This window comes from Catharus ustulatus, chromosome 4, assembly GCF_009819885.2.
Source record: "Catharus ustulatus isolate bCatUst1 chromosome 4, bCatUst1.pri.v2, whole genome shotgun sequence".
Classification (NCBI taxonomy): Eukaryota; Metazoa; Chordata; class Aves; order Passeriformes; family Turdidae; genus Catharus; species Catharus ustulatus.
This window is the reverse complement of record NC_046224.1, coordinates 53939817-53965435: the sequence shown is the minus strand read 5'-3', so window position 1 is coordinate 53965435 and position 25619 is coordinate 53939817. Positions and strand designations below refer to the sequence as shown.

The following is a 25619-nucleotide window of genomic DNA, read 5'->3' as shown; positions in this document are numbered from 1 at the left end:
CCTCAGTTAGCTGAATAGGAACAAACAAGGCCCCTCATCCTCCTCGGAGTGCAGCAGCTGATCCCCGAGATATTTTGCATTGGCATTGTTGAGGTTGGATGAAGGAGCCTTATGAAAAGAGTTGACTGGAGCTCAGGCTGTGTAGTACCATGGCTTCCCATCTCAACCAGCACAAACCAGGTAGGAATACAATCAAAGCCTGGTTGTTTCATATGCAGCATGTGGGCGTTCTTATTGAGCCAAATTTCTTTGTGTCTGAAGCAGCAGAGCTGTCCTGATAAAGTCCAATAATGGGAGCACTGACTGCAGGAATCTGTCCTCAGTACAGCTGGCTTCACATAAACCCAGTATGTGACAGGCACAAGCATGAAAGGACAAAGACTAGGACAAAATATAATTCTGAGATGAAAGCTAGAGGAAGTTACTAAAAAAGGGTTAGTGGAGTTTGTTCTCCTGTTCATAGCTTCTGTTAATCCTATGTTAAAAACAAAAATCAACTTTTAGATTTTACTGAAGTAGAGAGAAATGTTGAGACTGAAATTCTGAAGGCTTGAAATATATGCTGATCTTGAGTCTTGTAAAAGGAAAATTCACTTCTCCTTCAGCTGCCAGTCACTGAGTTCTTGGATCACGTGGGGCACTCCACATCTGCACCCCAGATGATGCAATGTGTCAGATGATGCACCTGCCTCCATGACAGCTCGGAGAGATGTCCATCATCTTGCCCCTCTCAGCTCAGGGGTGTGTGCTGTATAACATTTTCACTCATCTTTTGAAAAAGACACATACATTTTCACTTAAATACTGCATTTAGTATGATGTAACCCAGTAGTAATAACATGGCTAATTTTTACAACCTCCAGAAGTCAATCACAAAAACCAAAGAAATCTGAACATTAAGGTCAAAATTGGACTCCTCAAAGCTCAAATGCCACATGGTGTTACACAAAGGCTCCGGTGCACAGCAGTAACTAATTACTTTTTATTTCAAACATCTGAACTTCAGGCTATTTTAGAAAGAGTTAGCAGCTTTTTCACTTTCCAATGAAGGCTCTGGAGTACATTTTTCTCAAGTCAGCAGGGTGTCACTGATTCTTCCAAAAGTGATAGCAATTCATTATAGATTACTCTCTTTTTCAACACTGTAGATCATCCTCTGGTAGAAGGCCCCAGAAATGTGTCTGGGGGCACTTCTAGGGTCTTTGATGGTTTATGACACCTTACAGGACATGACAGCGCCTCTCACATCACTGTGGTTGAGCCAGGCATGATCAGTCAGAAGGGATGAATACCTTCAGGGGAGTTTTATACCTGCACCAGCTGTGTAAAGGACATTGGCAGGATAGAAAGCATCCCCCCACTTTCACAGGATTTATTTCCCATCAGTCTTCTCCTTACCTGGCTCAAAATCCAGCCTGTTGCTAAACAAAAGTTGATTTGCCCTGGTCAGTCTTTAGAATATGGATACCACCCTCTTGGTCTGTTGTAGGCCAGAAGTTTTCCCATCACACACAAAATCCCCTCCTCCTTCCCATCGGTTGGCAGTGCAAAGCACCCTTGCAATTGTCCAATTATTTGAACCATTAACCAGTAACATTTCAGTCTCTCACAGGCATTGCTGTGTTTTGTCTCCTCACTTAGACTGATTTGATGCTCAGCTCATTGTGGAAGATCTGTCTAAATAAGAGGCCACAAAACAGGAGTTAAATAGTTTATACAGAGCATTAATCTATCTTATCAGGCATCACGACAAGGAAGACTTTTGTATATTCAGTCGTTGGTTAACGTAGCACTATTCATGCTTCATGGTAGATTTCTTGCTTAAAAAACCAGGTAGACTCACTTGGGACAAGGAACCAAGTCTATCTTTTATGCTGTCATCTTAAATTTCATTAATGCAACAACTGCAAGAAGAGAGACTGGAAGGTCTGATGTTTGAAAGAAACACCACTTTCTACTATTAATAAGAAAGCAAAAGACTTTGAAGTATTCAACCACATCTGAACTCAACAGTCACTTCAATAGAAAGCAAAAGGAATTTGCTTGGGTTTCATGCAGTATTTGCTTCAGTTTATAAAGTCAGACTTTAGAGGGGAGTTTTTCTACAAAATGCAGCCTGAAGAAGCAAGGTTATTAGAAGGAGCTTACAGAAACAAAGAAATATTTATAAACTAGGAGGGGCCTTCAAACGACACTTTCAGAAGCTGAGACTATCAGGAGAGGAAAGGCAGCGATGAATATAATGTTTTGAACAGAAAGGGCACAGTGAAAATAAAGACAGTCAGAGAGGGAATCAGTACATAGTGACAGATGTAACAAGAAAGAACTGATACAAATGATTTATGTGAAATGGTACAAAGAAAGAGTGACAGATGTGTAAAACCCATAAAACTTTACTATTTCAATCAGTCTGAACTGCATGCTTAAGAGAAGACACAACAATGAAAAATACACGTCTACCTTTTATCCCAAAAGCTGTACCTTCTCTAAGCCTGACCAGCAAAGAAAAAGTCAGATCAATCACTAATGCAACTCCAGGTCATTTGGCAGACTTGCACGCAGACTGGATTCCAGCTTAGAACATGCTCCTTAGAGGTCAGGTTAGTTTCCTGCTCTAGCAAGCATAATCACTAACAAAGGATTTTGTAGAGCAATAGTGTCATCTAAATAACACAACCCTCAGAAACACACCTTAAGGAAGTTCAAAAAGCATCATGCAAAAATAGCAAAGATAGAATGCAACTCAAAAGACTAATCGCTCTCTAAGACATGAGAAAGAGTGGCTTGACAGCTGCTCCAAAAGAAAAGCTACAAGGTGAATCTTATCTGGAGAGAGTCAATAAATGAGTAGCCCTATGCTATTATTAAGGTCCTTTTTGCTATTCCCAGAAAACCACTTATTTGCTGAAAACAAACAAAACCTAGTGGCAGAAGAGACTGGCAGACTCTTCGCCTCACAGCTGCCCCTCCATGGGACACAGGTGAAGGAGAGAAAAAAAGGATGTATATTTAATGTTTCACACTCTTGGATTCTAATACTGACAGGAGAGCAATCCCAAGCTGTCTAGAAACCACAGCACCTAAACACAACTTTAAAAGCTTCATTTCCTTCATCTTTTCTCTACTTTCTCTGTTGTAACATCACTCATTAAGGTTTCATGGGAGGAAAATAAAAGGGCACACTGGAGTTGGTAGTTATCAAACAATATCAAGGTAACAAGCTCAAGTTATGGCAATCGAAATAAAGGACAGCAAATGTGAAAAGGGACCAACCTGAACAAAAAAGAGCTCTTGAATCATCGCAAAAGAGAAAAACAAGTAAGTAATGGAAATGAAGACAGATTGTTATATAATTATTAAGTAGCAGTAACAAGAAAACACAGAACCACAAGAGGAAAACAAGTAAGTAGTTGACAGGAATAAAAAGAGACTGCACTGTTAAGTGCACCAGCATTAAAACAAAAAAAAACACCCTGAAAAATGTAAAAGTTAGTTATGCAAGATGGAAGAAAACAACTGACAGCTGATGACACTGGTAATGAACTGCTCAGTAGCTGTTTCCATTTCAGTATGCCCTAGTGACGGCACCTACAAGCAAATGTATTCACATCACTGACAAAGAAAGATCTCTGCCTAGTAAAGGAGAAGAATGAGCTAAGTTTCCTGAAACTGATGTCCACAGGTTCTCTAGACCCAAAGACTTACACTCTAAATATAAAAAACTAGTATACGTTAACCTTATACTAATATTAAAGTTATTAAAACTATACATAAATTTATATAAATAAAATTATTTTAGAAGTAGCTTCAAAAGCAGCATTAGTTGTTGACGTGAGAATTGGCAAGCTGAAACATCTATTTTTAAATAAAATGACAAGGAAGAAGAAAAGCAGGAAGAACTTCTTGAGCAGTGTCACAACCATTAATTTTCAATCCTATAAAGTCTTTTAGAACAAGTACTCAAACTATATTCATTTATGCTTTCCACAGTAACAGACACAAGTATTGCCAAGTACAAGTTATGCTAAACCCCTTTTTTTTGGCAGTAGTGTAATGAAAAAGCAGTAAATCAAGTGTCTTTATCATGATGTGTGATTGTCACCAGACATCCTTATAAGCAAGACAAACACAGCTCAGATTAAACAATTACTTTATGAATGCAGAGCTACCCAGAGTTGCTGGAAAGTAAAATAAAAACAAAGTTACAGTCTACTGTCAAAAATGAAAACCGTAAGGATATTCTGCAGAAGTCCTAAGGTAAGTCCTAGAATATTGAGAAGTCCTCAATATTCTAACAACTTGAGTTACAGAATCAATAGACAATATGGAGTTTGACTGTCTCAGAGATTTACTGGAGGACAACCAAATTTAAGAAATTATCTTGATTAATTAAAAATTTATATAGAAAAACAGAATTAAATACTGTAAGTAAAATAATAATTCAAAACTCAACCTGAATCCATCACCACAGTAAACCTGATCTCATATTTTTGACATCGTGGACACTGTAACAGAGCAAAGGTCTATGAAGTATTACACAGTTTAACTGTTTCACACTATTTTTGTAACCCTTTTTTTCTCCAACACAACAGGGTTATGACCACTGTAGAGTGTATTTAAAAAAAAAAGAAGGAAAAGAAAAAATTCACTTCTCTCCCCAAAAAGGGTTTTTTTACTTCCTTCACATCTATCAATCTTCTCCATGTTTTATCCAACCCTACAATTCAGAAATTTGGCAGTCTTTAACAATTTAAAAGGGAAAAACACTGCCATCTCCTGGAGCAAGTACAGCTGGGAGTTCTCTCAAAACCTGCATTCTGCTCTCCATCTTGCAGTTTTCTGAAAAGTAACTTTAGTAACTTCAAGTGTTGTGTGTAAATATAAAAGTCTACAGTAGCATATCATCTGCAAGGTTAATCTTGGTAGCCTAAATTCAGTAGCAACATCAAATCAGGTCTACTCATCCACCTCACCAAGTTCTACGTGCTTGAAAAACTTTATCAGCCCTCCTTAACATGCACAAATCCTTAACAGAAATCTCTGTAAAAGTAGCAGTTTGGACAAAACCCAACCATAACAACGTATTTTCATTAAGAGCACAGCACAGTGGAGTTGTAGGTGACTCTTGGCTTATTTTCAAATCTTTCTGCCATGATCTTGCTTTTACTTTTGAAGGTCCCTATTCCAATCACCTGTTTTCATACAACAGCTGACAAAAAACAGCCTTTGAGAATGTACCAAATAGTTTATCAGTATAATTTAAACAAGCAGACACTTCTGCTCAACAGGAACAGTCCATAAGAAGATACAGTGTATCAACAAAATCTGTACCTATAAATTTTCAGGTAACTACTCTGTGCCCTACCATTTATTAGTTAATGCAGAATCCCCAATACCTTATCTGAAGTGCTTTAGAACAAGGGGAATAAACAGCCTGTTATCAGTAACTTGCGACCCACCTAGCAGTAACAATTCTTACTGTCAGTAGCCTGCAAGCAGTGCTATATAAAGGCTCTTCCATTCCCCCAGTAGCACTGTCTGTTCTGGTGATCAGGTCCAGGGCTAATTTGAAGCTACCTTAAGGGTCGAGTGCTGATACCATTCCTGTCAATTTCTATCAGGCCTGAGGATGCAGCTCAGTTTATTTTTTTTAAAACTACATTACATCTGAAGTAGGACAGAACACAGCTGCAAATGTTTCAAAATTAGTTTTCTAATACTGACTACATAGAAGACAACATTTACACCTTTTCCTATTAATCCATGTTGAGAGTTTGAAGTCTTTTAGAATGCTGCAGCTATTTAATCATTCCTCTGAAAACTTGCAAATCAGAATTCTGAGAGAAGCATCAGTACAACAAAAGGGGTGAATCAAGATGAAAACAAACAGGCAGGATATTAGCATATGTGGGATGGTAGAGACAGCAGATAAGCTTACACCACCACTTGGATACCAGAGTTAGAGTATACTTGACAAGTGCTGTTATTTCCTCCTGGTCATGTGAGCAGTGCAAGCAATTTATTATGCCTCATGCTCACTCTTATCTAAGAATTTCAGTTAAATTTCATGCTTTTGCTGCCTTCTACTGCTGAGGCATTTTGCTTAGCCTCCTGAGTCATCTTAAGGGGTCTACCCAGTTAGGAACAACTGATCCAGGATTAAGTTTCACCAGATTGTTTTAAAAGTAATTTCACAATTATAAGCCGCACTGATTATAAGCCACACTTCCGGGTGCCAGCAACTTTTCATTCTTTGTCCATATATAAGCCGCACATTACAATACAGAGTGTGATAAAAGGTATCCGTTCTATCACCATCTGTTGAGGGTGGGGGCAGTGATCCTTATCTCAACGGCAGATATTCTGCTAATGGGCCATCCATTGAAACCAGGCAAGGCATTGTTCTTTATCTTTTCACAACCCATCCTTCCTCCAGCGAGTCATTTTCTGCTAATGGCCATTGAGTCCCACTGTGTGACTGATAAAATTACTGCACCCCATTGGAAGTTGCTCCAGCCAGGGGGAAGAGCCCAACATTTCTTACCAAAATAAAAACAGAGGTTTTGGGACACTAAGGGAGCCCCTTTCTCTACTGGACTCCAGAGGAAAACCGGATTTCTCCACATCACCACTGGACCTCCAGAGGGAAACTGCACCTTGTACAGGAGCACTGCTCCAACTGAATCACATCTGTCACTGCAGGAGGATGCAGTCACCATTTAATGGGACTGCTGCCAACACCCTGCCTGACAGGGTGTCAGGTTGTACTCTGACTTTGTCAGGGTTTGGAGTTTGTTTCTTTGTAGTACTGTATTTCTATTTTAATTTCCCTAGTAAAGAACTGCTATTCCTAATTCCCATATTTTTGCCTGAAAGCCCCTTGATTTCAAAATTACAATAATTTGGAGGGAGGGGGTTTACATTCTCCATTTCAAAGAGAAGCTCCTGCCTTTCTCAGCAGACACCTGTCCTCCAAACTAAAACAGCAACTCTTTGTTCTTTGTCCGTATATAAGCCGCACCAGATTATAAGCCGCACTTTGGGTTCAGACCAAAATTTTAGTCAAAATGGTGTGGCTTATAATCGTGAAATTACTGTAATCTTGAAAGAAGACAAAATGTTTTCCTTTAAACTTTTTAGTTTAATTCTACAGTATTTGCCTTCCTTCTACTCTGCAATTACAGTTCAGGTTCACAGAATAGCTTCAGAAGTTCTCAGCTACCAGTGCTAAAACTCCACTCTTAGGTAAACTCAAATAAAAACTCTGGAATTCTCTTGCCATTATACTTCAGGTTCACTTTGCACAGTACAAGTTATGATGTGGTGGATCTTCACAGAGGAGTGATTCAGGCACCTTAATAAAAAAAATCATAAAAAATATAGTATCTTCAATTGAACGTTCAGTTTATTTTCTAAAAAAAACCATGCATAATTCTAATATACAGTATTTGATTCTTACCAAAGACATGTTTATAAATATTTTTTTTCCTTTTAATAAAGATCTCTATCTACAGTCCAGATCCTGAATGCCAATTTCCCTAATTGTTTTTCAGGCAAACAGATTCCACTGAAGAAAATGCAGATCCATATTGTTTCAGGTACTGGAAAACAAGTGTACTGCAGAACTAAATAATGATCTCTTCAGGCACTTGCCATTTGGCTAACTCAAGTTTAAGAGTTTCATTACTTATAAAAAGCAACAAAACTGCAGTTCTTATAGCCTTCTTAGCTAATTTCCACATGAAAAAAGGTGCAAATCCCAACTTTTACATCAGCCATCTTGCTAGGAGAAAATGCCGTATTTCTTCTCCAATTCTTCAACAGAAGCATCTTTTAATCCCATGTGGTTCACATGATTGAATAATACCTGTGTAACTGAAAAGCAAATCCCAACATGAGTTATTATTTTTGTGATTCATGCTTTTAAGGTAAATTAGTCCAATTCTTTCTCAGAGAGAGTAAGGGGCATACCTATTATACAGCTGAAGTATGAATACATTTTAAAACTACTGGGAGGATGAACAAAAATAGCAAAGCAAAACTTCCACTTTGTTTCAATGCCCAGGAACTGCCTAACAACACTTTCATAAACAGGTGCATAATCCAGGCAACAGATAGCTTTTAGTTTCTTTACTATCAGGACACTTATGCCACTACCTGCAGAAGACAAGCATTAATGCCAGCGGCAGATAAAGGTTACACCAGGTAAAGGCGGGAATGCCATTCATAAGAGGCACTGCACTTTGGTAAGTTATTTTATTTTAAGGAGATTCACATTTCAGAATTTTTAAATATAATGGTTATTAGTGAAACTCAGCTGTAGACAGTAAATTTAAATTTACATGGTCCCAGAGAAAAGTTTCGCTTGTGTCTTACTATTACATAGTCTGCCTGGAGTGCTAAATAAAGAAAAAGTTTGAGACAAAACCCGCTTTTATAAACTATGAATTTAAGCCAATGCCAACACAAACTGCAAACTAATGTGAGTGATACCTCCAGAACAGGACAGAGACCCAGGCTGAGTGCTTTACAGACGTTTACATTCTTTTGCCAACAGAAAAGTCAGGATTTCTCATAGTTGTAAATTGTGGAAACTGTATTATCTGGATACCTTGGATCTCAGACGTAGGATTTCACAAAAATTCATAAATTTAAAACATTACCAGTTACAAACTGACAAACTGGCAAAGCTTATTTTATCAGACTAAAATGCAGTGGTATTATATAATAAGAGGATTTAGCTGTAATTTTCTAGTCTAAGCAATAAATAAGGAGTCCAAAGGATTAAGAAAAATTACATTATATTCATATTAACTTCTAAAACAAAAAGCTAGGCAACTAAAGTGATTATTACATGGAATAAACAAGAATAGAGCTAAGATCAACATATTTTTTGCAAGATTCTACAATAACAGAAACTAAATTTACAAAGATATTACCAAATTACTTACTTTTTTTTTCTGAACCTGACATAAACATTACTGCCATATCAAATCTTTTCAATTCAGAGAGCCTCTGGAGGATTTCAAGGATGAGTGATGGCTCCTCTTTCCTGAAGAAGATTATTAAAAATATAAAAATAACCACCGTTGATTAGAAATATTCACTAGTTGCAAGCAATATTGAAAAATTCAGGAATAAGAAATTAAAGAACCAATAGAATTTCCTTCTCTTTTCTATTCCCTCTCTCTCTTTACTGTTCATTTGTCCATTCACAAAGCAAAAGGTCAATATCCAGAAACCTTTATGTAGGTATTATTTTTCTACTGAGCAAGAGTGAAGAAATACAAAAACCTGATGCAGACTGACTGCTGGTCATGTACAAAATGCCTACAACATGATTTAATGCTTACACCCGGCTGTAACATCACTGTTTTTATATGTACCAGATAGTGTGAAAGGAAGCAGCACCTGTGGCCATAGGAAGCTCAATGAGAAGCTGAGCCTATTACAGCTGCCTTAAATTTCATCCATACAGAAAATTCCTAGATTATGTTCATTTTATATTTTTGTGCTCAACAGTAAACAGGCACTGCCTTTGTTATAAATACTAACAAATCGTATTTTTCTTTCATAACTTCACATTTCTTTTGGAGGAAGACAGGACTCTTACCTTACAGCAAACAATTTCAGCTTCCTAGCCTTTTTATGTTGTATCACCAAATGCAGGACTGTATCTCTAAGACAGCATTTTTCAACCACATTTACTTTCTTAAGGAAACCAAGGGAAAGGCAAACATTGATTTATGCATGCTTATCTGCATAAAACAACACTGAAAAACATCAAGTGTATGCTTCTTGGACAGTGTAATTCAGAAAAGCAGTACACTGCCTTTGACACACAAAATGAACTTTAGGACTCAAATGATAGCATGGATAGAAATTTCAAAAATAACTTGTCAGATTCTGTCTTATCAGAACCTCAGTCTCCAATACACATTTGCTAAAGGCAACTGTAAAATGCTAGCAGATAATTAAGTCTGAAAGCATCACAATAAGCATGGCATAAAACCGAAACCCTCTGAATTTCTCAGCTTTAGAAAGCTAAAATAGAGCACAATGTGCAATTCTATGTGCTCTCAGAATACCTACACAGTAATATGAACAAAAGTTATTTGATATAGACTAATGTAAGTTTCTGGTGCTCTTTAGCAAAGCACAATACAACAACACTCAGTAGAAGTACTTCTTCACTTTTTTTCTACCTGATTTTTCATGATGAGTTTCACTTCTTAAAAGGCAACTACTGAGTAATTCCAATCATTTCATTATGCTCATGTAATGATGTGTGCTGGAAACAATTTTGTAAGCCCAAGGTTGGGGCTAGAGAGAACATAAAAACCCTCAAACACAAAACAAAACTACAACCTCCCCCACCAAAAAAACCCCAAGCATTTCAGAACAGCAGTAAGCAATGTAAAGCAGGAGTTAAACTTACTCAATGTAGAAGTCATGTAGAATTTTGAGGATCTGGTTAAACAAGTCTGGATCTAAGGATTTCTGAAACAGCTTTGCATAAAGTGAGGGCTCTATTTGCTATGGAAAAAATTAAAAAGTTAATTTTCGACAAAAAATAAAATTGAGTCATGAGAATTACATGTCCCTTTTTAGGTCATGGACAATGCTGGAGTGCATGAAAGCAAAAACACCAAATTACAATGTAGTTTGACATCAAGCAACAATTTTTGCTTGCTTGTTTGTGTCTTTTTGGTAGTGGTAATTTTTAACTCCTCTTAAAAAAATTTAAGTGATTTTTTTTCAAAATGTATGTAATTAAAAGTACACATTATGTACATTGCTGTTTCAAGCATTTGCTCAGTTTAAAAATGTCGCTATGTCTAATTACCCTAGAAGCACTCATTTGAAAAATTAGAATTTAATAGATGTATTAAATATATTAAAGTCTCTAAAGAACAAGGGCTTATATTTGAAAAACAATGTAGAGACTGTGCTTAAAGCAAAGAAAAAGGCACAAATGAAGAAAAACTCTATTGTGCATCAGAATACTTACTGCTATGTGAAGACAATTAAGAAAAAGGACTATTGTACACTTGAGACACTCTAAACATAGCTATCCCTTCCACCCAAGGATACTCTTTCTTCAACTGATGAAGAAACTGTCCAGACACCATTGATACTCTGTGTTTCATACCTTCAGGTACAAGTACATGTTTTCAGGGCAGTCTTTTAACTTCCTGAAGTCAGATTCAAGCTGGAAAGAATTTGCAGGAATGGGAGGAACTGGAGAAGCAGACATGAATGACCTTCTGATTTCTTTTTCTCCCTGTTTGCTTGCAGGAAAAGATGGATGCATTGTTGATGAAATTCCTTTCACATTTACAGGTAGCCTGCAAATCAAATAATCAAATCAAATTTTAAGGAAATTCTACAGTGAGACCTAATTGGAGATTCTTCTATTCATTAAAAGCTAAAATACTGAAAACTTTTCTAAAAAGATTGTGTTTTAGTTTAGGCAGAGATTTTAAAATTCCTTCAAATTATACAAGCTTTATATTCAATTGACTTTTTCTAAAAAACACATCTGCAAATACTTAAATTTACTCAGCCTTTCTCTACTTTGGTTTCCAGAAATGTGTTTTACAGTAGGCTTCTCCCATATATACCTGCCAAAAAAAAAAACAAAACCCAAAACCACATCTTCTGCAATTTCATATTGCAAAACAGTAACAATGTCAAATGGATACACTAGTTTCAACACTGACAGCATTAGATTTATTTTTTGTCCTATAATTTGTCATTTAAGTCCACTGATTTTTTAGAAATTAAGAAATGGCTAAGAATATACTTTTTTTCTTCAACACTTCACAGTAAATCCATCTAACTGAGCTAGAAAAGCTGGGAGGGGCCAGTGTTTCTCACAGAAATTTTGATAAGGATTCTTTATATTAACAGAACGAGGCAATGTCGATGCAATGGATAACAAGTTCTAAGACTGAGCAAGAATAAAGCTTTTGTACTTCAACCTAGTTTCAGCAAGACAGACTTGAGTTTGCCTGACTAGCACAGTGTGACTTAGAAACTGAGCACACCTGAAGCTACCACCTGCCTCAGCAGAGGAAAGGATGATGACACTCATCTGTCACACAACTGGGGTACAAAGAATGCTTGAATTCTGTTCAAAATCTCTTCTAAAAAACTACAGATAGAAGTTGTAAAAACAGCTAGGGAAGATGGGGCGCCCAAGCTAGAAAGAGTACAACATGCAGGAAAGTAAGAATTCCTTTATATTTGCAATGTAAGACTGAGTTTTCCATCTGACACTAAATAGATCATATTTGTCTCAACCACTGCGTGGTCAGAGGCAGATGTGCAAGAACTGCAATTGCATTTTTAATTCAGATTCTCCAAAGTGTCCTCAATACCTCACCACACATAGACATCTGGAAATGAAGATTACATTTCAACTACATTTACATTTTTAAAAGAGGATCAGAATTATTATACTTACTGCAATGGTGCTGTATCACTGATTTCCTCTATTTTCAAGTGCTTTGCTTTTGGAATATCAGCTGCAGTCAACAGATCATCCTGATCTAGAGTTTCTGTTGCTTCAACACTCACTGAATTCCTCCAGTTATTGGCTAAAGTAGTGCTGGGCAAGTCATCATCTGATGTATCATCATCAACTTCTTCAATATCTATTCTTCGCAACGGCTTCTAAACACAGCACAGATCTCATGTCACATGTGGACTCAACATAAGTGTTTAAATGGACTCCAGACACAGCTGTGTGTAACTTAAAGTAGTCATATGATAACCAGTTACCTCTGTAGTGGTGCACAAAAAAGACACTTCATATTTTCCTGGGAAAACCATGAAACCATAGAATTCTACATGAAGCCTGATATGATAATTTGAGTGCTTTACCCTCATAAACCAGTATATCCTTACCCTAGAGGATCTCTGTAGGTAGTCTGTATTCCCAGGAATAATTAAAAATGTACACTATTTTGCCCACTAAGCTTGAATAGGCAAGATCCACGATATACTTTGTCCCATTAAGCGGTCAAGCTTTGTAATTCAGCAAAACAAAAGAATGTCCAACAACACAGGCCTTGACCCACAACTTAAAATTTTGATACAATAAGTATCTGTACCTCAGCCCTGCTGATTGACCAATCCTAATCCATGCATCTTAATTAATTATGTAATTAATTTCACCACATGCTAACAGGCTTCGGCTAATTTATCTCTGCATGTTCCCCATTATTTTTGACCATCACCTAGTTCCACCATCACAGGTCTTAGAAAAAAAACTCTCATAACTTCTTACTTCAGAACTTCATTTCCTGAACATGAACATAGCATGTATTGCTCTGGAAATACAGAGGCAAACACACATGATTAAACGTACTCAACAACTTAGACTGCTAGGAAATGATAGTACTAAAAGCACAGATGTTTCATCTATACTTATTCTACTTTAACAACAAGAGGAATACAACCAACCTAGCAGTTTCACTTAATTTAGCAGCCAAAGTGAACACATAATAAACTGTTATAGTGTCTATAATATTTCAGCTACTTCACAATAAATTAATTTAGAATTAAGGATGAAAATAAACACGCATTTTCTACTAAAACTATGCATCTGAATTATATTATTTAAGAGAGTAAACAAAGGTTCTAGCATGAGTGCATACACATACAAAGTATGAGTACTCTTTGTATTTACACTACTCATTCCTGAGCGTATAAAGATTAAATATACTAAGAGAGGAAGCCTAGTGCATAAAGAAACCTGGTATTACATTTTTTCATCTATAACTCATTCATCTGACTATAACCACTGATAATTCATAGTCCAAATACATTGCTTATTGAAAACCAATATCCAGCTACCCTACAATTCACAGAGATGAAAATGCATGCTCAAAGCTCTCTGGAAAGTCGTCCTGTGCGACAGCAGCATATGACACAAGTAGGCAACATGTCTTATAACCACTATGGCTGCTGTAAAAACTGTAAACAGCAGTAGAAATGAAGGAAAGTTTATCCAGAGCTTCTAAACTCTCCTCCATTTACTCTCAACTGCAGTGTTACCTATGGGCACAAGACAGGGTTTTGGGGCTTCCTGCCTATTCCACATTATAAATGCATGCACACACCATGTCTGCTGAGGGTGGTACTGCAGGTTGAATGCTTACACCACCACTGCTGTGAACTTCAGCATTTCCCTGTGTGTATATGTTCGTGAAAAACATCAAAAGAGTAAATTTATACAATTTGGCTTTCCACAAGGAAGGCTATATAAGGGGTTAGTCTACAACATAGAAAATAGATTTTAACTCTAAGTGCTACTTTTCCCATCATTACAGAAAGCAATTCACATAACTTACTGTTGATTTAATCTGTAATGGATTATCAATCATCTTCACTATATTTTTAATTTCTGCTTCTTTTATCAATACTGCAGGATATTCCTGGTGAGCCTGCTGCTCTTTCTCAGCTAATTCCTGAAAAAAAAGGCAAGTTGTCCAAAAGATCAGGCATTTCATTAATAAATACAAGGTATGTTAAAAATAATGTTATATTTTTACATATATTACAATATTTTTAGAACAAAAATATACTAGTACCATAGCCTTAAAAAAATCTCCCAAACAAACAAAACCCCACTATACCCAAAAAAGCATACATACATTCCTTATTTTCGTGAGTTCGTTTATTGCTTGTTTATTTCCAGGTTCCAGCTTCAGAACAGCTTCAAAATCTGAGTGAAAAATAACACAAACCGTAGATGTTACAATGTACAGGTGGCAGATTTTTAAACTTTCCCTCTTCCTTTCATAGCTCTGAAAATAATTAAAGGCAGGTAAATGACAGAATGGGCAAGGTTGGAAGGGACCACCAGTGGGTCATCTGCTCAAGCAGGGTCATCCTGGAGTGCAATGCACAGGATGGTATCCAGTCAGTTCTTGAATGTCTCCAGTGAGGGAGACTTCACAACCTCTCTGAGCAATCTGATGATGACCTGCACAGTAACAAAGCTGCTCCTCACATTCAGGTGGAAGTTCCCACGCATCGGTTTCTGCCCTTTGCCTCCTGTCCTATTGCTTGGCACCACCAAGCAGAACCTGGCTCAATCCTCTTGACACCTTCCCTTCAGATACTGATAGACACTGGTGAGGTCACCCCTCAGTCATCTCTTCTCAAGACTGAACAGGCACAGCTCTCTGAGCCTTTCCCATAAGAGGGATGCTCCATTGCCCTGATCATCCTTGTCAGCCTCTGTGGGACCCACTCCAGGAGCTCCATGTCTCTCTGGTGCTGAGGAGCCCAGAACTGGACACAACGCTCCAGATGTGCCTCACCAGGGCTGGGTGGAGGGGCAGGAACTCCTCCCTGGACCTGCTGGCAATGCTCTTCCCAATGCAGCCGAGGATTACAATGGCCTTCCTGGCCACAAGGGCACTGCTGGCTCATGGAGAGTTTGCTGTCCACCAGATCCTTCTCCCAGCAGGTCCTTCCCCATGTGCAGGACCCTGCATTTGCCATCTGGATTTCTGAGAGAACCTCTTTGCCTATCTCTCCAATCTGTCAAGGCCCTTCTGGAAGCCTCACAGCCCTCTGGGGTATCGGCTGCTCCTCCAAGCTTTGGGTCATCCCTTAACTTCCAGAGGAGGCCTGCGTCTTCATCAAGTCACTGATGAACAAATTAAACCACAATGGGCCCAGTATTGAACCTTGAGGGACACCATTAATGACAGGCCTCCAACTAGACCCTGTGTCACTGATTAAGACCCTCTGGGATCTGTTGTTCAGTCAGTTCTCCATCTACCTCACTGTCCCCTTATAAGTCACCCTAATGCCTATATTATGACCTACTTTTTAAACAAACTTTTCAAACTGTATCTTACTCCTCATTATAAACAGCAACAGCTGTAATTTCACACAAAACTGTCTTCCCATTATGTGGGCACCAACACAAAAGTTTTTATACACATTGAGTGAAATCCAACAGAAACCGCTTGATTCTTAACTTTTGCACTGGTAATCTCGGTAAGTCAGAACAAAAAAGATCAGGATGTCCTTATACTGATCTCTTACCTAGCACATTTAGGCTAATTCAAAATCATACCTTGAATAGCTTCCTTTAGTTTTCCAAGAGCAACTCTGGCAGCTCCTCTTCTGGCAAAAGCTTTAGAATAGGAAGCATCTAAGAGCAGAGCTTGTGTGCAGTCATCTTCTGCCTCTTTGTACCTCAGCGAAAGTGTAGTACAAAATTAATAATCAGTTTCAAGAGGTAGTTTCAATTGAAAAGATAGAGTTACACAAACCAATTAAAATATAAAGGTAGATCTTCATTACCAACATATATAAACATATCATTGAGCTAAAATGTGAATTAAAAACCTCCCATAAAATATGGTTTCTCAGCACCCTGAAATTTCAGATATATCATTTGGTATCTCATAACAAAGTGTTGACTCTTTAGCATTACAAAAATTCACATCCTCTGTAAAGGAAAAAAAAAACACACTTCAAACTTGTCAGAGCAGAGTCCACTTTAAAAATTCAACAACAGCCTTAAAATCATAGTACCATGGGTTTGTACTTCTGAAAACCAGAAATACCATTACAAAGAAAGAAAACATACCAGAGAGAACAAGCAAGTATGTATGAGAATAAATTTCTCTACATTTGGAATTCTGTGACTTGTCCTTAACTCTTTCAGAATGAGAATTCAGAACACCCTTGCATTAATGTAATTTGCTTTACTTTAAGATTAGATTTCCTCATCCATTTATATTGTTACATTAGATCATGATTCCACTATATGCTTATTATTTTCATTCCTCTTCTTAATGTTCAAACTACCATTAAATTTATGCAAATTAATTTTTATTTGCTGTTCTCATCAGTACTAACAGTTTGTAGGAATACCAATGGGCTTTTGTTGTATTGTGTTTGGTCCTCTTTCAAACGTAAAGACTCACGATACAAGATTTATCATAGGGAATCAATTTTCTTGCTTGGTCATTCAATTAAAAGTATCACTTCCTCTGAATCTCACAGAAGATTATTAGCATTCTAATGTCTTTTAAATTACAAGTGTTGTGTCAGAAATACTATCCATGCAACCCATCTTATCCTAATTTGAGATCAATCTACTATCTCTACAGATCTCAGCCATGTCACGTTAAAACAGATAACCAAAATAACCCTCTGCTGTCTGCTTCTCATGCCACCAGCTTACAAGTTTTAAACTACCACACCATCACAGAGTCAAAAGAAGTTCACATGTAGAAGTTGGCCATATGGAACTTATCTAATTTGCTAGAAAGCATGAAATTCCCCACAATTTCTGTGTTATTTGGATAAAACTTAATTTAAAATAAACAAGTAACGCATATATGCCTCTATCAGTGAAGTTAAAAAAACATTTTAAAATAAGGTAACAACTTCCAGAAAAATTAATTCCCTCCAAAGTCAGAAATTATAATCCACTTTTTCACAATGCAACATTCTGTAGCTGACTGGGTTTCATAGTCAAAGCTTTGGGCAGTTCCTTTCAGAAACATGAATATCTGAATTTTGCACACATAAAAGAATGAAAATCCAACTTCAGAAACCATTATTTCATATTTGTGTCATTTTATTCTCTCAGAACCGGCTTCCTACAAACTGCAGTTCAAGATCACACCAACACATTTGTTTCCTCTCCTTTACTACTTTCAGTGTGATTTACTGTATACTGAAATCTAGCAAAAATAAGAAACAGTGACAATAACTCAACTTGAGTGAAAATGTGCTGGATCATTATTCCTCCTGATTTACAACAAACAATACAGCATACGCAATTCCACTTACTTCTCAATCTTTAGGTAGGCCATGGCTCTGTTAGCTGGCAGTAGTGCATTGGTGCCATCTGCTGCGATACCACGGGTGTAACATTCTATTGCAGCCTCGTACTTTCCTTCTTTGAAATAACCGTTACCCTGGAATATTTAGGTTAGGAAAAGAAACCAGCACTGAGAAAATCTAGTGAAATGAACTATTACCTTTTGCTTCTCAGTACTAATTTGAAGCTGCACATCTTCTCTGCTCCTCCTCTACTGACTGACAAAAAACCAGAAATGCCACAGTTCAGACTTGACAAGGATCCATGTAGTCAGGAACAAGCCTGCAGTGAATGAGTTCTGCTGCCAATGAAGTACTGAATTAGACTGATATTTCTCTTCTGAGACCTATTCAAACTCTTGTTTCTTAATGCATACTTTCATTCTTATCTAATTACTTTTTGCAACCAGTATAGCAAACCTGACTAATAACAAGTCAGAAGTTACATAGCTAGGTAAGTGAATAGAAAAAAATTGGTTTAGTTGGTAATGTTATTTATTTATTGAAAGAGTGGTGAAAGGGAGAAATCAATAAGTCAACTGTGAGTCAAGACTATGTATCCAGATACACATTTTTAATGTCATTGTTCCCTGCACCCCTAAGATCCTTTTTATAACTACTATTCATCATGTAATCATGATTATCTTGTAATCGGAGAAATAGTCCACAATTCCCCTTGAAAAAGCAAGCATCAAGATGCTTATAATAATGAAGAAAAGGGATCTTTATAAAGTACAGTTTAAGTTCTACTTGTCTTACTATGTATTTGAAATTTTGCAGGTACAATTTGGGCCGTAAAAGTTATTTTTTATAATTATTCCTCCAGACAAATCCAAACAGAACTCACTGTCCCACTCACCTTCCTAGAGGCCAAAACGCAAAACATTTAAGGTAGTATTAAGGACATTCCATGTATGAAGTTCAAGGCAGTACCAGGTTTAATCAATTTTGCATAACTAACAGCACAACAAAACCCTTTTCTTTGCTAGGTTTCTCCTGTTCCACCAGAACTGTGACTTACCAGATCTTTTTCTGCAATTGCCTTCTGCTTGAGCTGCTGGTTTTCAATGCGCTGCTTCTCTTCATCTGTTAATCCTGTTCTGACTGCACCTTCAAACTCTTTCTGTTCTGAATTTTCTTTAGATGACAGAGCCTGTAAAAACATAATTTTTTCCCTTCAGTAAGCATTTCCCCACTTAATAATCTTCAGAATGTAAATCACAATAATGTCTAAACTTTTAAGAAAATCTCCCAAGCTTTTTAACAGAAGTGCCTGTGTTGTAAATTATTTGCAAATTGAAGAGACAATTTTAAAACAATTTGAAACTGTTTCTTGAAAACTTATCTCTACAAGGGTCTGCAAGTCAGAATAATGCTTGGTAAATAAAAAGTATGCAACTTCTGAAGCACAGAGTGAAATGACTCATGAAACCTTTGTATACAGTCCAATTCATATATAATTTATTTCTTCAATTACTGGAGACTGGGTATCTTCATTCTAAAAAAAAAAATTTCAGCACTGTCAAAACTACAGTTGATGAGGTGCAAGTAAATTCATACAGAAGTGATGGGTAAGCTTATATTTATGAAGGTCATCAAAATTAACATTCTCCTCCCTGTCATGAAAGGGATCTAACTAGCACTAGAGTATTTTGTTGTTCTTGGAACAACTTTCTGGTTTGGTTGACCACAGCAGTCAGTGGGACTACAAGTGGGACTACAACTAGCAATGCAGTTTTATGGCCAAGAGAACAGAGGTTCTCTCATGTGCTGTGCTTCCTTATATCAAAATACTAAGCTGAAAAAAGCATTAACACAGGAAGTAGAAAATGGGGGAAAATTTAAAAAAATAAACCCACCAAACAAGCCACCAAAACCCAACCAAGCAACGAAAACCATCCAACAACAACAAAATATTCAAAAAATGCCAGATGGTGCACACACGCAGTCTTAGTCCGCAATCCACCATAACACTGATACTTGCCTATATCTGAGTTTCTCCAAAAGAAACTCCATTAAAGATTTTGACCTCAGTGAACTTCAGATGCCAGAAAAAGTATGTGAGAATTTGCCAAATCAGTTCTTGTTATAAAAATTGACACAGATATAAACTGAATAGGGTGTATTAATTTACGTTATGTTATTAATCTTATTACCTGATCAATTTTCTTCAGTTCATTTTTTGCTTCAAAGTTGTTTGCATCCAGCTCCAAGACTTTTTCATAATCTATCAGAGGACCAGGAAAATATGTTTCAGGTAGAAAGCACAGACCAGTAAACAGAGCATTCTTTTGAGATAAACCTTTTTTGCAGTTACCCAAGAAGCCTGAGATGTTTCAAAAAATACATTATTCTAAAACAGTAAAAGCTGAATTATTCCACAACTCCTAACATCTACTGCTATAATTTGGACTTGCTACTTGAATTTTACCTCACAAGAATATGCAACATGGTAATTAATTTCTTTGTTTACAGGAAATGAAAATTAAATTCCTACATCAAAGAAACAGATCACACAAGTTTGTTTGTGGTTTAAGAAAAGAATTTTAAAAAGACCCACCTTCTTTAGCACCTTTAAAATTTTTCAAAGCAAAGCGAGCAGCCCCTCTTCTCGCATAAGCCTTTATGTAATTTTTATCTAAAGCAAGTGCTAAATTGCAGTCAGATTCCGCAACAGAAAACCTATAAAAAAACCCAAATGAGTAGTTTGGACACATCTATGTAACAAACCCCAAAACTTCAGTAATTTATCTTACTCTGAGCCTTTCCAGGTTCTTGACAATATGGAAATCTTATATGCTTCAGAAGGGGCACAAACCAAGCATTTACACATTTCTTGATTCCGAAGACAAGAAAGGAAAACAGCAGTCAAGAATCCCTACTGCTGCAGAAAAAATAACCAACTCCCCTGCATCCGTTCTTCACCCGAAACTAATCAAAGTCTTAGAAATAAACTGTCTTTCAGATTCCGTGAGCTCTAACTTTCCCTTTCTCTTTTTTTTTCAAGCCTTGTACTGTAACATAGAAGATGGTGAATTGCTAGTGTGCAAGGCAAGGAAAATTGATGAGACTACCAGATCGCTTCTCCTGGTGATTCCTATTTTACTTTCAAACTGGAAGGCAGGTTGCACGGACTGCATCACAGCATGACGAATACATCAAGAATTAAAACTAGACCAAAAATCTGAAGGTAGCATTTAAAGTACAAAAATATTACAGATTTAACAATGTAAATCTTACTTTTTCATTCTATAAAAAGCTGATGCTCTGTTTGTAGGCAACACTGGATTGTATGGATCAGAATGCATCCCTCTAGTATAACATTTTATAGCTTCATCAAAGTTTCCTTGTTTAAAGTAGTTATTTCCCTGTGAATAGAGAAAAGCATTTTCAGCAAGTTACAGACACACTGCTAATTAAAAACCCTAAAAAAGCAAAGTATTTTAGAAATGCTTAAATATTCAACATTTCTCATGAAGTGCTGCTTTACCATGAAATATGTTTTCTAATTAATATAATCTAAGTGCACCATATTAAATAATTTTCATGACATATTCTATAAAATGGGTCTATAAACTATACATTTTCAGCATCTCTAGGTCATTCCCAGAAACCTGTAACAAGCACATACATATCTACTTAGATTGTTGAATGGGTTTCCTTTGAGCTTTTAGTAACTAGGTTTGGCATCTTTGCTTTCCAAGTCAACATTGTCATTTCTGCCTCCTCTGGGATACAACTTTTATCTCATGCACCCTCAACAACCTCACTGCAGCCAAGATAATAATGGTCAAAGATACTTCAACTTGTCAGTGTAGACTGCAGATTACATGCCAAGGAATTCCCACAGCAGCAGGAATACAACACAAATATAACCAACGCAGATAATTTAAGACAAATAAACAACCCACCCCACAAAAAGCCAAACCAAAGCTAAAACTACTGAAGTCACTATTGATTGACAGATGGATTAGGTGATTGCTTACAAACAATGAAGTTTACCAAAAACACAGACACTGCTACACAATTTAGCCTCTTTCTCTAGCCTACCTTATTAGGTAAAACTGAACCAGTATGAACTTGCCATAATTAAAGCAAAGAAGCTCACCCACTGTGATGTACTGGCCTGACAAAGGGAGTATTTTTAAGTTCTTGTGGAATTAGTTTGGGGCATTCAGATGTTGTGTTCAGGTAAAAAACAGTTTGCTCTATACAGCAATTCAATACAGCCATTTAACTTCTCAAAGCAAAACATCACTGATAAATGCGTCATCACAAGCATATATTAATTAGAATCTACCAGGCTGCTGCTACTGACAATGACAAGGAATAGGACTGCAGTGAGAATTTTCTGTTTTGGAATAATGAGCAGGGAAACAAAGACTTCCAAATAGGCAATTCTTTTACCAGATGTGTGGTCTCAATGGATGATCTTTTAAAAGAAAATTGCAAATACTCCTATACCTAAATTGCTACTTTACCAATAATAAGCATCTATCATTCTATAACCTTTTCCTTCTCTGCAAGAGCCTTTTCAGTATCTACACGAATTCCATCTTCTTCAGAGTCTGATTCTGGAGATACAGAATCATGAGTACTATCTTCTTTATCAAGTTCTTCAAGTATTTTATCCTAGAATCAGAAAAAAAAAAACCAAAATAAACAACTTCACTGTTGTCTTCATTACAATTTAACAGTGCAAAATAATACAAGTAAGATTTTATTAATGTGTCCTCCTATACTGACAGTCGTGTTTAATCTTATGTTCTTCTACAATTATGACCTTTTAATAGGCCTTATTGTTAAAACAGGGGTTTTTTCCCCTCTTAAATTCAATCTGCTGAATGAAAGCACAGTCAATAGAAAACCAAGTATTTATCAATATTCCAAATATTAAACACGTAACCCTATGTTCATACAGTACCCAGCACACTAAGATACTGACTAATGGACTGAATTCTTAGCACTCCAACAAAATCTTATTTAACACAGAATCAGCTAGGGACAAGACTCAGAAAACAAAGCAAATCTTAAGACTCACCACATCAAGTTTTCCCCATGCTTCATAATCATAAGACTTGATCTTGTTTTTCTTGTTTTCCTCAGAGGTTATCTTTGAAGGGACTTTATTCTTGCTTTTCTTCTTTTTCTTAAAAGCCTTGTTTCGAATTGGTGGCAAATTCTAAATAGAATTAAGTAACTTATTAGAAAACATGTGTGAAAATCACTTGCATGAAAAATCTACAGCACCTGTATCTAGACAGGTGTCTCTATCTAGTGGTTAGTTTTGTTTTAGGAATCTATCTAGCAAGCTGTTCTCATAAGCTCTACAAAACCACTAAGAACAACAAGCATAAATCTTTCAATGTATAATAGTAAATATTACATGTATGATATGAAAATGAGTTTTAGAAGACAACTCTCTTCAGAGCATCACTGAAGAATCATTTCAATATACTCAATGTCAGCAGTAAATTAGGAAAACTGATGCTGCAAGCAGAAATATTCTCACAGATCTACACAGAACCGATGAAAAATTTACTGGCCTCATCACCTTCAGAAGCAACTACCCCACAGCTCTGTTGGTGGTGCAGTTTACAGAGGAATCTTTGGTTTACTTGAGATGAAGAACATGTTCATGCCTTCTATTCAGATATTGTAAGTGAACAACTGTAATTTTGCTAACACAAAACATAATTAATAAAAACACTATCAAGTATGAATAGCTGAGTTGACACTGGTCCTGTGTTTTCTTACCTCTTCTGGGACCCCACTCTGTTTCCTGAGTTCAGAATCCACTTCTTTAATATCTCTTTCCCAGCTCTCCAATTCTCTCATAAAATCCTGCAGCTCTTCAGCATTTTGTTTCACTTGCAGCTGCAGTTCTATTGCTTTACTTGGTGCACTCATCATAATCTGCCAAAATTCAAGGAAAAAAGCCTTCTAAAAACAACTTGGAAATATGTAGTGAAGGAACCTAGCTACTTCAAAATTAAGAACTCTGATTTACATGCCACACACTTTCCCAATAGCATAGTAGGAATATTAAACACTAAGAGACTAAGAAGAAACACAGTTTAAATGTCTTTGAAAAGATGAAGGGAAGCCATACTCAAAGTATACCCAAAAAAGTATATAATAAAAAACAGCAATTCAAGTTTTCCTAACTAAATATAAGGTAAAGCACCCAGCAAGTCAATGGTAATCCTGAAACCGCAAGTAAGTCTCTAAAGCACTGTTTAATAATGAGACACCTGATTGTCATCACAAATTTTGTTGTGTCAATTTTACTGTCTTAAGTAAAAGAAGTTTTATTATCACAAAAATATCAAGTCAATTAAAAAGTAACCATTAAAAAAAACTTGGTTACAATTTGGAAAAAAAAGGAACCCCACGTTCTTAGTTTGTAGCACAAAAATGTAGCAAACGTGTTTTGAAAACAATCCTGATGAAGTAACTCGTGATGAGCTAAATACAAACTTAAAGAGACTTATGAATGGTCGCTAACTATAACCTCTTGATGGCAAGCTTCAGGATCTGTTACAAGCCAAGGAAGTATAAATAAGCTATTTGTAGACATACCACACAAAGTTTTTATGGAAGAAAAAGGTCTAGGCTATTTTACATGCTTTATTTAACATTATTTTTCATACCTGTGCAATAACCTAGTAGCACAACAATATAAAAATTTATGAGCTGAACAAAGCTAATGATTTCTGTGCTATCCATAACTACAGACAAGGGTCTCAAAGAGATGGAAAAACACACTGCATGATTGCTACTGAACTAATGCTATCAAAGCAGAAATGTTTTTACATGGTCAGGAGTAAGCAGTTGAGTAGGTACCGTGCTACAGTAGTTTTGTTTCTCCCTAGTTCACACATAGGTGGGAACACGATTATCCTGAGCCACATATTACATCTTTTTGAAACAAAACAGAAAGAAATTTTCAGTGAATCCAAAAATACATAGCTTTCATCACATTTCTAATTAAGCAGCTTACTATGTTTTTTCCTCCACCTTCCACTGTTATCCCATACCGAACTACCACTGTAACATTCAGTGTCAATTTCGTGCAGCTTGGGCACTGACACATCAAATGTTCCGTACAGCCTAGCATTTCCAGGTAGCTACAACAAGATACTTTAACAGGCACAAAAAAGCCACCTTGTAATCTGCTCAACTTTTCTCTTTCCTATCTCTGACTAAAACAGTATTCTCCCGCATGCGAAAATCTAACAGGAAATCTGGCTGTCTGTTCCCTGCCGCTCTCCAGCATCCTGCTCAAGTGTATAACATCACACCGCTACATAACCCACTAGCCGCATACAACTTCGCAACAACCTTAATGCACGCACTGAGGCACAGCTTTTACACCCTTCAGGGCACTTTTATTCGCCTCTCACCGCCGAGCCCTTCCTACACCCGAAGGCTGCTGGTTCCGGCGGTTCCCTTGGAGCAGCAGAGCAGCCCCTTGGAGCCTCAGACCCGCCCCCCGCACCGCCCGCGAGCTCCAAGCGAGGCCCTGACTCGCCTCGCCTCACCACCCCGCGGGCCAAGCCGCCCGTGGACACAGGGCTGGGGATGCGGCTGCGGGACGGCACCACCAGGGCATCGCAGGCTCTGCTGGGCCCGGCCCGCCTCGGCCTCACCTGCGCCGTGCGCGGCTCCTCCCGCCGCCGCTCGCGCTGCCCAGCCCAGCCCAGCCCGCTCCCAGGATGCAGCGCGGCCCCGGGCGCAGGAGCCGCAGCGCG

At 37.3% G+C, this 25619-nt stretch overlaps 1 protein-coding gene across 2 annotated transcripts; it reads right to left on the bottom strand.

The window, feature by feature from the left end:
* Window positions 1-7387: 7387 nt before the first annotated feature.
* RPAP3 (RNA polymerase II associated protein 3) lies at window positions 7388-25594 on the bottom strand. Of its 2 annotated transcripts, none has more exons than XM_033058589.1 (17): window positions 25518-25594; window positions 23623-23781; window positions 22907-23047; window positions 22375-22497; window positions 21106-21233; window positions 20426-20547; window positions 20022-20092; window positions 18887-19018; window positions 17836-17963; window positions 16103-16224; window positions 14664-14734; window positions 14361-14477; window positions 12470-12678; window positions 11153-11348; window positions 10439-10536; window positions 8952-9052; window positions 7388-7875 (listed from the first exon to the last, which is right to left on the bottom strand). In XM_033058589.1, the coding sequence occupies exons 2-17, from the start codon at window positions 23776-23778 to the stop codon at window positions 7784-7786; spliced, it is 2007 nt and encodes a 668-aa protein (XP_032914480.1). In that variant the 5' UTR covers window positions 23779-23781; window positions 25518-25594; the 3' UTR covers window positions 7388-7783. The 2 variants fall into 2 exon arrangements, with proteins under 2 accessions (XP_032914480.1, XP_032914481.1); XM_033058590.1 differs by lacking the exon at window positions 25518-25594 and adding an exon at window positions 25400-25494.
* Window positions 25595-25619: the final 25 nt, after the last annotated feature.